This window comes from Typopeltis vanoorti, chromosome 17, assembly GCF_054136105.1.
Source record: "Typopeltis vanoorti isolate ZY-2024b chromosome 17, IOZ_Tvanoo_1.0, whole genome shotgun sequence".
Classification (NCBI taxonomy): Eukaryota; Metazoa; Arthropoda; class Arachnida; order Uropygi; family Thelyphonidae; genus Typopeltis; species Typopeltis vanoorti.
In genome coordinates this window covers 34,756,424-34,775,186 of record NC_143565.1, presented here as the reverse complement: position 1 = coordinate 34,775,186, position 18,763 = coordinate 34,756,424, and the positions used below count along the sequence as shown (strand labels likewise).

General features: G+C 37.6%; 1 protein-coding gene across 1 annotated transcript in view; it reads right to left on the bottom strand.

Moving 5' to 3' along the window:
* The window catches only part of LOC150097283 (uncharacterized), a 172,254-nt gene that overhangs the window by 90,667 nt on the left and 62,824 nt on the right, over positions 1 to 18,763 (bottom strand). The window contains exon 4 of the mRNA XM_090407636.1: positions 6,009 to 6,136. Coding sequence (XP_090263762.1) covers positions 6,009 to 6,136 — 128 coding nt within the window. The remainder of the gene's footprint in view (positions 1 to 6,008; positions 6,137 to 18,763) is intronic.

The window sequence follows — 18,763 nt, the reverse complement described above, 5'->3', positions numbered from 1 at the left end:
TTTGTTTTTTTAGGCTGAGAACCTTTCAGACCACCCTCGTACAATGAAAACTAGGTGACTAAATCTGAGCACAATAGTCCATATGTGATCTGACAAATGCCTTATATAGAGGCACTCCTTGACCCTACATGTCAATATATTTTTTATCATAGCAGTTATATGATATGCAGACTTTGCAACACGTGTGATGTGCTCTTGGAACTTCAATCCACTGTATACTATCACTCCAAGATTTTGAATATAATCCACTTCCTGAAGCACAACTCCACCAATACAGTACATAGCCTTATATTTCTGTGTAACAAAAACATTAAAACTGCAATCTCACTGATTTGTCCAAGATAAAAGTCTATTCAAATTCAGACAATTAACATCAGCACTACTCATTATTATTATTATACTTAGACCTCCATGATGATTCATGGGAGGTCCCTCTGTTATATACAAAGCTCATCACAATATGCCTGAAGTACACTCAAATTCTGTGTAGGCATCAAATATCAGGCAATGCATTTCAATCATTCTCGATTCAAAAAAAATCTGCTACTCACTGCTTTGCTTACAACTTCTTTATACAGCTTCCAGGGATGACCTCTTGTTTTTCCACCTATGATATCATATCATCCCTCTTTCTCTTCTCCACTAGAATCTATAAATTGAATCTTCTCAACATTTCTTCATATTCAAAATTCCTGAGACCAGGAACGACATTAGTCAATTGCTTCTGGATCCTTTCCCTTTTCCTTCACTCTTCTGAAAATCCAGGTGACGAAATCTGTACTCATTAGTCCATATTTGGCCTAATCATGGCCTTACACAATCAAATCAGGATCTCTTACTTTTACAAGTCAGTGTTCCATGTATCACTGCCATAATTTGTTGCACTGTCCTCACAATTTTAGCATTATACACGCTAAATTTTAGATCCCTATCCCAAATCACCCCTCCAAGATCTCTTATTTCCTCCATCTTTTCCAATATATCCCATCTTTGTTTCAAATTTTCTTTAAACCTTACTTTGCAACATTGAACTGATCTCCCAATTCAAGTGCTATTCACTTGGACATATCAGCAAATTCACTAAATCTCTGCAACTCCTCTTGTGAAGCCACAACATCTGCTTTACTCCACATAGTCTTCCCAACTTTACATCACCTACAAACAACTGAATATTCCCATCTAAATCTTGCCCTATATCATTAACATATAGGTTAAACAGCAATGGCCCTAAAACAGACCCTTGAGGCACACCACTAGACTCCTTTTATAGGATATTGCTCCCCCATACACAACCACTTGATATCTATCAGCCAGCCAATCTCTGATCCAGTGCATTAATCTAATATCCAACCCCATCCATTCTTGTTTATATCAACATATCGTATGGTAATCTATTAAAAGTCTTCGCAAAATCTATGTATACTACTATTTATCTATCTTCCTTGTTCAATGGTGACGAAATCTGTACGAAATGGTGACGAAATCGAAACAGAGAAATTAGGACTATAGAGATTACTTTAGCTGAAGTAACTAGAACAGGATTACATATGGGTGAGTCTTTGGTGAATGATTCAGTAATAAATAGTATGGGAGTGATTGGGAGTCAATATAATAAAACCACAAGTGGCCTAGAAGAAATGAGATGTAGTGAGAGTGGGGGGGTAAGTAATAGAGAGTTGAGTAATGAAGCTGGGAGAGTCATGCTGAATAGTGTAGAGAATGAGTCCATGAGTGTGGACTTGAATGAAGTTAAGAGTAGTAAAATATATGGTGATTCTATGATTAAGGGTATGGAGAGTGGTATGCATGAGGAGTGCTTGGCTGATGGGACAATAGAAAGAGTGGCTTTAGCAATAAAGAGAAGGCATGAAGCAGACAAGATGATAGTTATGGTGGGTACGAATGACCTGAGAGGTAGTATAAATCGGGTAGGAAAAGATTTAAGAACATTATTAGATATTGTGAAGAGGAAAAGTGTCAATAGGAGAATAGTGTGTGTGCTGCCTCGTTTTGACAATTACGAGTTAAGTAGACGAGCAATGATAATGAATGATATGATTGCAAGAATGTGCAGAAAAAGAGGTCTGGAGTTTGTTGATGTTTGGAGTGTGTGGGGGGTGGGGGGGGGGGGGGGTGGGGGGGGGGGGGGGTGGGGGGGGGGGGGGGTGGGGGGGGGGGGGGGTGGGGGGGGGGGGGGGTGGGGGGGGGGGGGGGTGGGGGGGGGGGGGGGTGGGGGGGGGGGGGGGTGGGGGGGGGGGGGGGTGGGGGGGGGGGGGGGTGGGGGGGGGGGGGGGTGGGGGGGGGGGGGGGTGGGGGGGGGGGGGGGTGGGGGGGGGGGGGGGTGGGGGGGGGGGGGGGTGGGGGGGGGGGGGGGTGGGGGGGGGGGGGGGTGGGGGGGGGGGGGGGTGGGGGGGGGGGGGGGTGGGGGGGGGGGGGGGTGGGGGGGGGGGGGGGTGGGGGGGGGGGGGGGTGGGGGGGGGGGGGGGTGGGGGGGGGGGGGGGTGGGGGGGGGGGGGGGTGGGGGGGGGGGGGGGTGGGGGGGGGGGGGGGTGGGGGGGGGGGGGGGTGGGGGGGGGGGGGGGTGGGGGGGGGGGGGGGTGGGGGGGGGGGGGCCATACTTTATTTAATCTCCTAATCTTAGGAATACAATCTGACACTACAATAAGTAACTGATTTTGGACATAGTTCCTGGCACTCCTGATTTCTCTTCTCTTCATATGATCAAGCCACGGTATGTCACCAGTCTGTTTCCTTAATTTATCACAGTCCCTTGCTCTGTAATTCCACACATCTTTTTCCATATTTGAAGCTTGTAACTCTTAGCGACTGCCCCAAGTCAAAAACTACATGATCAGCTTCCTGAATCAGTGGCATCGTGATGACAGCTCTGTTATCACTGAATGAGATGATATTATTAAATCCAATACTTATGTCCAGTGTGTTGCTTAAACTGCATAATGCATAAAGTAGTTGTCCCTAAGCAGCTCAAGGAATTCAATCTTCTTACTCAAAATGCTATTTTCTGCTGCCAGTCAATGATTTCCTAGTGAAAGTCGCCCATTATTATTGCCTTCTGTTTCTCCCAGTCTCATCTGTCTCAGAATATTTCGAAAATCATATCTAAAATTCAAAGCCATTGTCATTATTGATTTCTTCAAGTTCCACACAGAGAGAACACAACTCTTCTCAAAGCATCAATAATACCCCACCCCTCTTCTTTTTTTATGTTTTATAGATATTGGAAGAAATCTATTGATATGAACCCAGTAATAATGTAACCTTAATTACATAATGCTATCACAGTGTCCTGTAGATATTGGGATGTGATGATGATGTTTAATAAATTTATTTAATTAATGAATAAATTAATGAATAAATAAAGTACTTCCATATGCAGTTTAAGCAACAGGTTCTAAGTGCAGTATTTTGTTTCAGTTGAAAGTCAACTGAGATAACTAGACATATCTAAGGATAGCAACCTACTTTCAAGAAAAATTATTTATCATTATTATTGCACAGGCACCTTCACAGAGTCCTAAGACTCATTGTGGGAGACCCAAACTATCAACACAATATCTATCATACCTCTCCACAAAACCATTAACAGACAATGCACTCAAAAGTCTGACTCAGAAATATTCTATTATTTCACCACTCCCCAAGAAAAAATCTAGTTCTCATGCCATTGCAAGCCATAGTCTTACCAACTTCCATGGATGACTTCTTGTTCTGCATCCCTCCCCTTTTGCCAAGTGTTGAAACATTTCCCCTGTATCAATGTTATAAAATCCTTTAAGTAACTTAAATGTTTCTATTATATCCACAATTTTTCACATATCAAACAACTTCTGCAATCCGCAAACCCTCAAATCTATCCTTACAGGAGGCATTCCACAGACCACTCACTATCATCATGAGGTCACTCACCTCATCCTCAAGAAACCCAGTTTTTCTTGAGGATGCCTTTACCAACATTCTGCTTTATAAAGAGGAATGATAATTCCCTAATCTCCGCTTGTTAGTGTGTTCTTCAATAACCAAGTAAACCTGCTAGTAACCCTGGCTACTTTACCAAAATATCCTCTTAACTTCAACTCTCTATCTACTACTACATTCCCCTGGCTTCATCAATTTCCTATAGTACAGTTCCATCAATGTGGTACATAGCTTTAATCTATGTATCCCAAAATGTGCATAACTTTACACTTTTACACATTAAATTGACATCTGTTATATTTTGCCCATACTGTCAGCCTATTTAAATCATTCTGCAAGCTCTCCAGATTACCTTGATTAACTATTACCCTACCCAACTTACATTAACAGCAAACAACTAAATATCTCCCTTCAAACAATTTCCTGTATTATTTATGTAAAATTAAACAGCACAGTGATCCAAGCACAGAGCCCTGCAGCATACCACCAGTCACCTGCCTTCTCCTGGATTCTGCTCTGCCATGTTACTTTTTGATATCTGTCCATCAGCCACCCTTTTATCCATTATAAAAAAGTTAGTAGATTACTAAGGCACGACCAACCCTTCATTAAGCTGTGCTGCTTCTCACATTCTTATCCCACCCTTGAATTCTCTTTTTGACTAATTGTTCCAGTACTTTTACTATTATTCCTGAGATACTAATTGGCCTATAATGTGCTGCAACATACTTAGATACTACTTTATGAGAAGAAATTATTTTGCCCTCCTTCCACTCTCTTTGGACTTTGCTAGAGCTGAGACTTAAATAAAACAGCCTAATCAGAGGGATCACCAGTTCCCACGTACATTCTCTTAAAATGTGAGCTGATATCCCATACAATCCCAGAGTTGTATTTGAATTCAGATTCTACACTATCCTAAGTACCTCCAATTCATCAACCTGTGTTATCACATCAATCCCTGTCACCTTTGCAATAACGATATCCTCACTTGGATGATATACCCTTGCAAAATGGTCACTCAGTAGCTCAACAGTTTCATCTGCCTCTGTTACCTCTCTACCATCCTGTGCTCATTAAAGTTATCTTTCCATACTTGTTCTTCCTCCTACTTCCTACCACATAACAAACAAACTCTTTGGGATTTTCTTTTGCCTGTTAAGCTAACTTCTCATAATCTGATTTTGCCTTTCTTACCATGTTGGTCACCTTTCTTGTCTATTCCTTGTACAGTTTATGAGTTCGCTGGTCACCTTTCTCCTTATATATCCTCCACAACATCTTTTTTTTTTTTGAGCTCTTGCTTAATGATATTACTCATCTATCTAACCCCTACTTGATTTACCCTCCTGACCTTGAGAGTGTGATATTGCTTCCTCAAGATACCCCTTCACTATCCACCATGCACTGTGAACATCTTTCCCTTGCAGATCTTTATGTCTTAGTACTGCTTCAAACTTCCTCCTAAGTGTGTCATATTCATCTGCCTTGTAGTTCCACATATACTCATTCTTAACTGGAATTTCCATGTTTTGTTATCTTCAAAGCCACACGATCACGTTCTCTCAATTGGAGACAATGTTATGGACATGTTTTCTGATCCTATAACAAGATCTAAAATTCTCATACCCCAAGTCCCCTCTACCTGAAAGGAAATGGAAACTGGAGGGGAACACAAACATTTGAAAGCATATGGTCTACAGAGATGAGATAAGCTGACTTATCCTAGTAAAAATTAGGTTTACAAAAGCCAAGTTTTCTCTGAATATGACAGGAGATGGAAATGGGGTGAAGTGATACAAGATTAAATGAGATAATTCATTCAAGAATTTCTATAATAATTCATAATTTAATTTCTCTAGTTTGATGTTCAGTTGTATAACCAAGCAAGTGTGTATTACTAATAGCTGGGTATGTCAAATCTACAAATGACAGCTCAGGAGTTTTTCTTTTAAGGTTGATATATGAAAATAGAGATTATTATTTTATAAGATGCAAAGTTTAGCAAAAATGATTTTTGGGTATTAAATAAATATCTGGGTTAAGGTCTATTCTATCACAATTTTACTCACCAACAGCAATTGTTCTGCTAAGGTTTTCCCTTATAAGATTAAGGCAGAGAACAGCAACATAAGCTTTTCCAATAACATCAAGATCAAGAAGTGACAGTGGAGGTGGACAGGCTATTCTTGTTTGACAGCTAAAATAAAAACAATGAAATTAATAATGGGACAATAACTTTAACTGCCTCAAATGTTCTTATACACACACACAACCTTAGAAAGAGGTATGTACATACCTCATCCTGTGATGAGTCCTTTGACACCATGGAAATCAGATGTTAATAATAATAATAATATACTTCTCAAACCATCTACGGATTTTGGATCTCGGGTATGAGAGATTCTGAATATTATTCTGATTCTGAATATGAGGATCAAGGGAAGATCTTGGATTTGATCATAAATGGGATACCAAATCTCTCTCCCCCAGTTGACAAGTGATCATCTGGGTGGAAGCCAGCTATTATGAGGACTTCTGTGAGAAAGGAATATATGGGGAACTATAAGACTGGTGATAAGGAGACAGCTTGCAGATATATCATGGAAAATGATATATCTGCAATGAATGAGGAACTGAATGAAAAGGAGGTCAAGCTACTTGGGACCATAATTCAGAACTACAAGGCAAAGGCAGTGTCTGAATATTCCAAGAGTCAGAGGTAAAATAAGGTAGGTGGGAAATGGATGAATAGGTTAGGTATATGATCTGAAAGAGGGCATTATGGAGGATATGTCAGTTATTATCACTCATCTTATGCTGCATATACATGAGTGGTAAGGAAGATAAAGGTAGAAAAAGTGCATTATGAGCTGCAATTAGCTAATGAGATTAAAAAAAAAATCTCAAGAAGTTATTTCAGTATGTGGCCAGCAGAAGAAAGAATGACTATGGAAGGATGATATTGGTTGGTAAAAATGGAATGGAATGAGAATGATAATCACTGCAAAGGATATTAAATTAGATATTAGCTGAGATATTAAATTAGCAATTCATAAAGATATTTCTAACTTGTGAATATGATGCTGTGCACAACTTGAGTACACAGTGGGAAGCAGAAAATGGATTGATGGTGACTGAGCAGGAGGTATATGGGAAATTAAATATTCTTGATGTTAATAAGGCTGTCCAGATTGATCATAATATCGCTGTTTTTTTTGGGGGGGGGGGTATGTTCCAGGGAGTATGTACTTCTTTAACATGGACCAAGAGCTAAAGGAGTGGAAAAAAGGCAAAACCATTCAGCTTCAAAAGGCAGATAATGAGGCCAGTGCTTTGAATTATAGGCCAATCAGTGTATCTGTAGTTGTTGTGCTAGAGATATTAATAAGGACAACATTTAGTACTGGGTTGAGAACAGAAGAATTCTTTAAAATAGAAGACAGCATAGATTTGCTAATGAAAGATCACATTTTACAGTCTACTTATTATAACAAGGTGTAAAATACCCTGTACAAAGATGTATACACAGTAGTGTATTTAGATTTTGCAAAAGCCTTGGATAGACTGCTACACGACAAGCTATTAATTAAAATGAAACAGATCTCAAGAAGTAATTGATTAGTGAACTGGATTGGTGCCAAACTGCATGATAGGTATCAGCAAACTGTTTAAGTGGAGAAGAGGAACAGTCATATCTCAGAAGAAGAAAGTCTCTAGCGGTGTGTCCCAAAGATTGGTTTGGGGACTGTTGCTATTTATCTTTTATGGTGGTATGTATGGTGGTCTGCAGATTATGCTAATTAGAAAGAACTATGAGAAGTAGAGCAGATGTTGTAGCTTTGCAAGAGGAAGGACTTGAATAGACTGGGTGAATGGGCAAGTGGGATGTGGTTACCAGTTGGTTTTAAGTCAAGCTTTAACAGCAAGGTTTTAAGATTTAGCAAAGAAAGACGGCATGCAGGGTATAAAAATGGTTGAGGATATCTTCAAGATGGTGGAGGAGATAAGGGATCTGAGAATGATGGTAGATAAGGAAATAAAATTAAGTGGACATATCACTAAGGATGCAAGGGCAACACAATGGATTATGGCAATGATGCGAAGATCAAATTGGTGTAGTAGTAATAAGGAGATTATGGTTTCATTGTATAAGGCATTAATCAGGATAATGTGGATTACTGTGCACAGATGTGGCAATTTAGTTTTCACAAAGACAAAGAGATACCGGAAAGAGTATGGAGACAACTGACTATGATGTATTTCTGATATCTGGAATTGAGTATGAAGAAAGATTGATAAAACTGGATTGATTGGTTGATAAAGATTGTAATAATCTACTTATTACAATATGGTGGCTTCAATGGAAAGAGGAGAGGTATACACAGTAGTAAACTTAGATTTTGCAAAGGCTTTTGATAGATTACTGCATGATAGTCAAATTAGAACGTATGGGGTTCGATATTAGATTAGTGAACTGGATTGGAGAATGGTTATCTGATAGGTATCAGCAAGTTATGTATGGGAGAATAACATCCTGGAAGAGAAAAGTCACTCGTGGTGTTCCTCAGGGGGTCTGTTTTAAGGCCATTGCTGTTTAACTTGTATGTTAATGTTATTGGTGAACATATCGATGAGGATATTCAGTCGTTTTGCAGGTGATGCAAAGTTGATATGAACTGTGAAGATTAGAGATCTTGTGGTCTTACAAGAAGACTTGGATAGATTGAGTGAATGGACACTGAAATGGGGATGGAAGTTCAATGTTGCAAGATGTAAGGTTTTAAAATTTGGTTAAAAAAGATGAGATGTAGAACTTATGCTTGATGGGGATATATTGTTTTAAGTGAAGGAAATAAAATATCTTGGAGTAATAGTGGATAAGGATCTGAAATTTAGGGTACACACATTGTCAAAGTTGTGAGGACAACACAAAGAATTCTGGGAATGATGTGGAGGACAAAGACTTATAAAGTAAAGAGATTCTTGTTCAATTGTATAAGGCTCTGTTTAGGCCACACATATACTACTGTGCACAGATTTGATTGCCTGGTTTTTAAAAGGATGAAGAGATGTCGGAAAGGTTCCAGAAGCGACTGATTAAGTTAGTTTCTGATCTCTGGAAAGGTTGAGAAGATGGAATTTACAGAGTAGTGGATAGGAGGAAGAGGGATGACATGATAGACCTACAAGTTAGTAAGGGGTTGCTAATAGGATCAATGTTGAAGAGGTTTTACAGAAAATGGTAAGAGATCAGGGGAGAACCAGAGGTCATCCTTGGACGGCTGTATAAGGAGGGTGTGAGCAGGGGAGTGAGAAGCAGGTTTTTTGCATGCAGAGTTGTGAATGATTGGAATGCCTTGTATGAGAGAGTGGTGTCTGCAGAGAACTTGAGTGTTTAAGGCATGGTATGATGAGCTGTCTATATGACAAAAGGACCTTTTAGATGAGTTTTTAACTCCATGGGGGTCTTATAATAATAATAATTATAATAAACATAATTTGCAGAGTTTAGTGGGGAAGGAGGAGGAGTAGGAGAGATGACATGTTTGAGATATATAAGTTAGTATGGGATTATTACCAGATTAAAGTGTTTCTCGTAGAATGGGGGAGAAATGGAGGAAAAAAAGGGCAGTACTGGAAGCTGTATAAGGGGTATCCAGAGAGTTCATCGAAAAACAATTAATCGAAAGACAATTCGGCGAAAATGCAATTCACAGAAAACACAATTCACTGAAAATTTTAACTTTTCAAAAATGTTATGATAAAAGTGATCCAGTTAGAACAAAAACTGAACTGTGGAGAGTGAGATAGCAATGCTACTTTAATAGGGAATAATTATAGAACAATATGGTTTCGTATTGTCTTTCTTGTCCGATAACTGTTTCATGTCTGTTCATGGGACTAATTTCGCTGTTTCCGGGAGGAAAAGCCCAGCCTACGCAGGATCCATTATTATTGTTACTAGTAGTAACATGAGATTTCAATACAGCAATTATTATGGGATGAATTTTACTCAGATTTGCTAATTGAAATTTTACAAGAAAATGTCGAACCGTTCCAGTTTTCAGTTCAGCTATATTCAGGGCAACAAAGAAATAATGTGTCCAAATTATGTATTACAATAACTCTCTGACTTAGCTGAATTAATAGAAATTGTTGGTACAAGAAGCTGTCTGCACAGTTCAGTTTTTTTTCTAAATGGATAACTTTTATCATAACATTTTTGATAAAACGTTTTGAAATGATATTAGCAATTCCATTTTGGCTGGATCAATTTAATGAAATATTTGTTAAAATTTTCGGTGAATTGTTTTTTCGATAAATTGCATTTTCGACGAATTGTCGTTCAATGAATTACTTTTTCAATGAATTGTCTTTTGATTAACTAATTTTTCAATGAATTTTTTATGAAAATTCATTGAAAAATTCATACTTTTTCTGTTGAGAGTAGTAAGTAATTGGAATGCATTAAGGATGCGGTCAGTGATGAGATAACAAATATATTTAATGCATAGCAGGAGATATAGGGGAAATTAAATAATCTTGATATTAATAAGGCTGTAGAGCTTGATCATATATCGCTGTATGTTTTGAGATGCATGTATGTGTGTGTCATGGTAGGCCCTTCTATGATGACTCATTTAACTTTACAGAGGTATAATCATGAAGACTACAACTGTATTAGGAATAATAACTTTAATTTCTCAATGTTTTGACCTTCATATTAAGGTCATTATATGGAGTGTACACAGATATATATAAAGATAAGCTAAATTATATTTCGAACACTATGCTAAAGTGACAATGGTTTGATCAACTGTTATTCTACTGGCCTGACCTCTAGTGGGAAAAAAAACCACATCAAAGCTATCTTCTTTTATTCTTGTTTTTTTTTTTCCACTAAAGGTCAGGCTTTGTCACTTTAGGTGTTGATGGTTATTCATGACTTATTTTTCATGGTATTAACAACTCCTCTACTTTTGTAAAAAATTCAATCCATTTTAAAACATTGGTTAACAATTTAATCCTAAAAGATTCAGACATAATGGTTAGTTTCGATGTCACCTCCTTATTAACCAATGTACGACTTATAGACACTCTTGATTTAATCAAGAGTGTCTATAAGTCTAAATTTTCCCCAGATATTTTTGAATTATTTCAATTTATCATGAATGCAGGTTACTTTACATGGGGAGGAAAATTCTACAAACAGATTAATGGTACTGCGATGGGTTCCCCCCTCTCTCCCCCATTAGCAAATTTTTACATGGAACACTTTGAAAACAAAGTACTTACCACAGCTACATACAAGCCACAAGTGTGGTTATGCTATGTAGATGATGTATTTGCCATCTGGCCCCATGGACAAGACACTTTGGATGCTTTTGTCACCTACCTAAACAGCCAACACCCCAAAATTCACTTCACAGTAGAAAAAGAATCAAATAACTGTTTACCATTTCTTGACACATTAGTCACCCGCCTTTCAGATGGATCACTATCTTTTTCTATTTACAGAAAGCCTACACACACAGGAAGATACCTACATAAACAATCACATCATCATCCAGTCCAACAGTATTGCATTTTAAAAACACTTACACACAGAGCCAGAGCCATTTGTTCTAACGATACAGCTCTGACCACTGAACTCCAATACCTGCGCCATACGTTCTTAGCCAATGGCTACAATCCCTACAAAATAGATAAAATACTACACAGGCCCATTACTCTGCCCTCCCCTAATACACAAGAATACAATATGACCATTTCTATTCCCTATATCAGACGTACATTGGAAAAGATAGCCAAAGTATTGTTGAAACATGGCCTTCACACCACTTTCAAACCTCATGTCAAGCTGGCAACTCTGATCCGCTCGCCTAAGGATAAACTTCACCTTTTAGCACACCCAGGAGTGTATGAAGTTCCGTGTGACTGTGACTTGGCCTATTATGGGCAAACAGGAAGATTAGTGAACATCCGCCTGGAAGAACATGAAAGATACATTCGCTACTATTACTATGGCAAGTCGGGACTGGCAGACCACGCTTTGGACACTCCTTCACACAGGATTAGATGGAGGAAAACGAATGTGCTATTTAGGAGTCGTTATAGATCTGAAAGATTATTTTTTGAGTCAGCAATGGCTTTGAAGAATTCTCCCAACCTTAACAAATATGGTTGCATTAATTTGCCAAAAATTTGGGAGACAGTTATCCTAAGAAAAACTCCTGGATAGCTGCTTTTTTTTTTCTTTTTTTCATTAGAGGGTGCCAAAAATAGGACTTTAGATCTTTTGTCTTTTGCAATTATATTGTTTCACTCACTCACTGTCGCATATAGAAGTGTGTTGTGCTCTGATGATGCTGAGTTGAAAATCAGTGAAATATAAGCGTTAATAAAACATCTTTGTGATAAAAGTGTGTGTGTGTGTAGTGTTGTTAATACCATGAAAAATAAGTCATGTTTGTCACTTTAGCACACACACACACACACAAAGATAAGCTAATTACATTTCAAACAGTGTGTATGCTAAAGCAACAATGATTTGATCAAAGACACAATCTGTCATACCTCTCCTTGAACCCATTAACAGACAAAGCACTCACAACTGACTTTGGCAACCCATTGCACTCATTCACAACTCTCCAAGCAAAACTCTAGTCCTCACACTCCTACTAAACACACTGTTATTTGGACGACCGCTTGTTATGGTCCCTCTAGCCAAGTGCTGAAATATTTCCCCTGCATTTATCCTATAAAACCCTTTAAGAAACTTAAATGTTTCTATCATATCCCCTCTTTTCTTCCTATCAACCAACTTCTGCAATCCACATGTCCTCAATCTATCCTCACAGTGAGCATTTCACATGCCATTTGCCAACTTTGTCACTTGTCTCTGAATCCTCTTCATTGTTTCCTCATTGCCAAGAAACCCAGGGGACCAGTTTTCAGCACAGTAGTCCAGATGTGTCATATTAAGACCTTATAAAGAGAAATAACAACTTCTTTAGTTCTACTTTTTAATATGTTCTTCAATAGCCAAATAATTTTATGGGCTACCTTAGCAATACATCCTCTAATCATTAACTCTCTGTCTACCACCATCCTATATCTCTAGCTTCATCTATTTCCTGGAGTACAGTGCCATCAATGCGATACACAGCTGTAATCTATTTATCCCAAAATTCATTAACTTTTTCTTTTTTAGAAGTATAACATCTAAAATATATATATACTTCTAAATAAATCTGCTACAAGTCTGCAAGATTCCCTGACTAAAGTGAATAACTGTTGTAATAGATATGAAGGTCAGCATTAAAAAGACAAAGACAATGAAAATAGGCAGAATCACTGAAAATATCAATTGCATTGTGAATGGAGAACTTATAGAACAAGTAAAACATTAGAGCTACTTAGGCATGATTTTTAGCGAAGATGGTAAATTAAATATAGAAATAGACAACAGAATCATCAAAGTTGGTATGGTAGAAAGTCAACTAAATAAATTTATATGGAATAAGAGAGAAATTAGCCAAAACACTAAATTAGCTGTATACAAGACAGTATTCAAGCCAATTTTAATTTATGAATCTGAGAGCTGTGTCAAAAGTAGAACACTTGACTAAAGACTAGAGACCGCAGATATGAGACATGAGAAAGATTAGGGGCATGAACAGATGGCATCAATGGCAATATCATATTAAAAATGAGGATATTAGGAAAGAACTTGACATTGTCAGCATCCAAGAATGCGTTAGCAGAGCTAATCTCAGTTGGTATGGTCACTTAAACAGAATGGGAGAGGAAATATTAGCAAAACAAGTGTTCTCTGCCAGGTTGGTAGGAAAAAGACAAGAGAAAGAAGACAAAGATATAGGTGGATTGATAGAGTAAAAAGTGCCTTAGAAGATAGAAATATAAGATCTGATAGTGTTGGAGTCTTGACAGGTAACAGACTGATTTGGAGGAAAATTGTAGATAGGAATTAGTAATGATGTAATTTTTCATGTAATACTATCATATCCTGTACAACCCTTGAGGGTATATATCAAAAATTTGATGATGATGATGCATTAACTTTTACCCATTCCTATTTAAATTGTCCTGCAAGCTTTTGACATCACCTTGATTAACTATTATTCTACTAATTTCATAGGATCAGCAAAAAACTGAATATTTCAGGTTATTTCCTATATAATTAATAATTAATGTACAAAGTAAACAGCAATAGTTCCAGCACTGAACCTTGAGGGCTCACCACTAGTCACCTGTTTTCACTTCAATTCTTCCCCTCCATATACACCTTTTTTTATATATATATATATATCTGTCCAGCAGCCAACATTTTATTCACTTAACCAGTGACATATCTATCCCCATTTGTTCTAATTTATGTAACAGTGTTCCGTGTGGTATTCTGTCAAAGAATACCACACGGCTTTGCAAACTCCAGCAAAATCATTGTGTAGCCATTTGTTTTATATAACTCATCTGTTACTCTATTATAAAAAGTTAGCAAATTACTAAGGAGCATGATTGATCACTCAGAAAGCCATGTTGACCCTCATACAGTATCATATTTTTATCTACCCATTCTTGAATTCTCTTTTTTTTTTACTAATTTTTGTAGTATTTTTAGCACCATGCCTGAGATACTGATTGGTCTATAATTTACTGCTGCAGTCTTAGAATCTCCCTTATGCAAAAGAATTATTTTGCCTTCTTTAACTAAAGTAAGTAAATAAGTTAAGTAAAAAATTTAAGCAAATTAGAAATTAGAAATTCTGAAAGTAAAAATGTTGTGTGCATAGTAACTAGGCTTGTGCATGCACTTCCCTTTTTTTGACCTGTGTGCATGTGCACAGTTTGGAGGAAACACTGATCCCTTCTAAACTTCAACTCTTTGTCCACAATTCTCTCTCTCAAAAAAAAAAAAAAAAAAAAAATCCTTGTCTCTATTGGTTTCCTCTAGTTCAGTTTCATCAATATAGTATGCAGCTTGTGATCTCTTCTTGCCAAAGTGTTTTACCTTACAGTTTTCCACATTAAAGTGATGGTCGCTATCAATTTCTCATATCCACATTGCCATATCCATTTAATAGGTTGGTCGGAAAAGTTCTCGGCCTAACAATGAAAAATTAATTTATAATTTCAACATAATCTCCCTTAAGACTAATACATTTATTCCAGCGATGATCCAGTGCCATTATCCCGTCCCTGTAGGGGTTCTCAGTAAGATCTGCAAAATACCCCTCTACAGCTGCAATCACCTCTTGATTCAAAGAAAAACGTTGACCAGCGAGGAAGAGTTTTAGTTATGGGAAGAGACAGAAGTCAGAGAGAACCAAATCTGGGGAATAGGGTGGATGTTCCAACAATTCATAATGCAGATCCCTTAATTTTCACACTGACAAAACACCTTTGTGGGCAAGTGCATTGTCCTGATGAAAGAATATTTTTTTCTTCTGCAAACCAAGTCTTTTCTCACGAATGTTTTTGTCTTTAGTCTGGTTAAAAGATCAGAATAATATTCCCTGGTTATTGCTTTACCCTTTTCAAGATAATTAATAAACAAAATGCCTTTAGCATCCCAAAACACCAATGCCATGACCTTTCCTGCTGATGGAACTAATTTTGTCTTCTTTGCGCTGAACAACAGGCTTCTGCCCACTGTTTTGACTGCTGTTTGGAGTCTGGTGTGTAATAGCGAATCCATGTGTCATCCATAGTAATAAATTCAGGCACAAAATCAGTTTTATTCTTGTTTAAATGCTCCAAGCACTGTTCAGAGATCTTCATGCGAGTGCATTTTTGATCTACTGTGAGCAAGCGTGGCACCCATTTTGTGCAGGGCTTTTTCATTTGCAATTCTTCATGCAAAATATATATTCTACACATTCTTTAGAAATGCCTATAGTCTCAGCAATTTCACGTACTTTGACTCGCCGATCACCCAATACCATATCGTGCACTTATCAATGATTTCTGGTGTTGTTACACTATTATGTCCTTCACGTGGATCATCTTCAAGGCTGGTACAGCCATGTTTAAACTCAGCAGCCCATTTCTTAACTGTCGAAAACAAAGGACAAGAGTGCTCATAAACTTTTATGAACTTTGAATGAATTTCTTTTGGCATTAAACCTTCTTTTACAGAGAATTTTATAACTGCATGATACTCAATTTTACCTATTTCAAGAGATACAGACAATACTTTTGCTTCAGACAGCTGTATTAAACAAACCACGTGATAGAATGACTTGCAGTTTCACATGGATGCTTATGACAGATGTACCAACTTAGAAAAAAAAAATCTTGCCGATTGTGTTGCCATCTATGGTCAAGGCCAAGAACTTTTCAGACCAGTCTCGTATATCATCCTGCAGTATCTCAATATCATCTTCTTTCACTATGGCTCTTACCACTCCTGTGTCATCAGCAACCAACTTGATATGAAAGGCTGGCTACAGGAAAGGTAAGTTTTAAAACAAGTATACCGTGAGTAGGCATATCGATACAAAATTAATAATGAAAAACTCAAATACAAAGATTATTTAATAGTATAATTTTTGCCTGTATGTCACAAGCATCTTCAGTACATTTTAAGCTCAAATTAAACAATAACTGACATTTCCAAAAAGCGCCACCTAAGTAGCTGGAGTAAGATAACTAAAAAGGTCAATAAATTTCCTAACAAAAAAAAAAAAATGTATACAATAAAATGTTAAGAAAGATTAGCTGATTTATAAAGTACTATCTCCCATAAAGGGGACAGACATAAGCTGTCGGATCTGTTTAAGTTAGGAGAATGAAGTAAAGTTTTACGTTTCTTTATAAAGACGTTCCATGAGGAACCGACTTTTGTGAAGGACTCTTGTCTTTCTCCAGTGAACTCTATGTCTAATGAAGATGGCACGTTCTGCAAGTCCAGACTTTTCAGGTTTAAAGTATTCAATATAAGATTGGTATTCTTCTAGCTGAATAGAGGCAGATCTTCCTGTTTGTCCGAAATAAGATAATCCACAAGAGCATGGAATCTGGTAGACACCTGGATAATTAAGATGTGGAAGCTTGTCTTTTGGAGAAGTGAGAAAGGTGGAGATTTTTCTGTAAAGTCGAAAGGCAACAAAAATATTCAGTGGTTTTAATTTTGCTATACGTTCACTAATGCCTTGTACATAAGGGATAGGAATGCACTTTAATTTCTTTTGTATTTGAAGAGGAAGACATATTAAAACTACTCAAAGCTCTTTTAATGAAGCAATTCTTATAACCATTAGATAGAAAAGAAGAAGTTATATATTGCAGTTCTTTCTGTAAAAGATCGTCTGAAGAACAAAAGGAGTGGGCCCGATGAACCAGTGTTTTAATAGTTCCTGCCTTTTGACTGGGATGGTGATGATATTCAGCATGGATATAATGGCCTGTATGAGTCTTCTTTCTATAGACTGAGAAATGTAGGTTACCATCTGCTTGACGAAGAATTAGAAGATCTAAAAAAGGCTAATTGCTTATTTGATTCTACTTCTAGGATAAACTGGATCCTAGGATGAAGTGCGTTTAACGTAGAGAGAAACTGCTGAAGTTCATCAGAAGAACCATTCCATAGAGCATAAATGTCGTCGACATATCTGAACCAATGAGTAGGTCTGGGAGAGATGTTGTCAAAGATACGTTGTTCAAAATGTTGCATAAAGAAATTGGATATAGCAGGAGAAAGAGGATTGCCCATTGCTGTTCCTTCAATTTATATATAAAACTTATTTTTAAAGGAAAAATAACCAGAATGTATTACAAAATGAAATAATTTTACAATGTCTGAAGGAAATTCCTGTTGCAGTAATTCAATGCTTTCAGAAAGAGGCACATTTGTAAATAAAGAAACAACATGTTTGGGATGAGTGAATTTAGATTAAGAGTGACTGACATGCAGAGGGAGATAGATGAGCTGAAAGAGAAGGTGGAATGTCTTGTGAATGAGAGCAGAAGTATGAAAGATATGATTAGGAGAATGGAAGAGATAAATGCAAGCTGAATCAGAGTAGGGGAGAGAGAGAATTTTGGGAGTGTTAGAGGAGGAGAGAAAGGAAACGGTAGAAGAGAGGGAATGAGAGAGAGGTATGGGAATGCTAGCAGATGAAAGGATGGAAATAGTAGGAGAGATGGAATGAAAGAGAGAGATGGAAGTGCTAGAAGAGGAGAGAATGGAAACGGTAGGAGAGATGGAATGAGGGAGAGAGGTATGGGAATGCTAGAAGACGAGAGGATGGAAACAGTAGGAGAGACGGAATGAGAGAGGGATATGGAAGTGCTAGAAGTGGAGAAAATGAAAACAGTAGGAGAGAGGGAATGAGAGAGGTGATTGGGAGTGCTAGAAGAGGAGAGAATGGATACAGTAGGAGAGAGAGAGGTATGGGAATGCTAGAAGAGAGAATAGCAGTATAGGAGAGGGAATGAGAGAGACCTATGGGAATGAAAGAAGAGGAGAGAATGGAATCAACAGGAGAGAGGGAATGGTAAGAGGTATAATGTATTGGAAAGACTTTTATTGGGATTATATTGATCAAGTGCATATAATAAACAACTAAGTTATACCAACTAGTTTCACCAACTAAGTCTGTTGGCATCTTCAGGGTACATAACTGATGTACGGCACTAAAAAGTAAAAAACTGTTACAAACTATAATCAACTGATTCCAATTATATTAAACAAAGAACAGAGCGCATACAATACATGCACAGAACGTGCATGATATCACTTGTTGTTATTTAGGAACGTTCTATAGTTGGCACTATAATTCAGTTCTGGTGAGTTGAA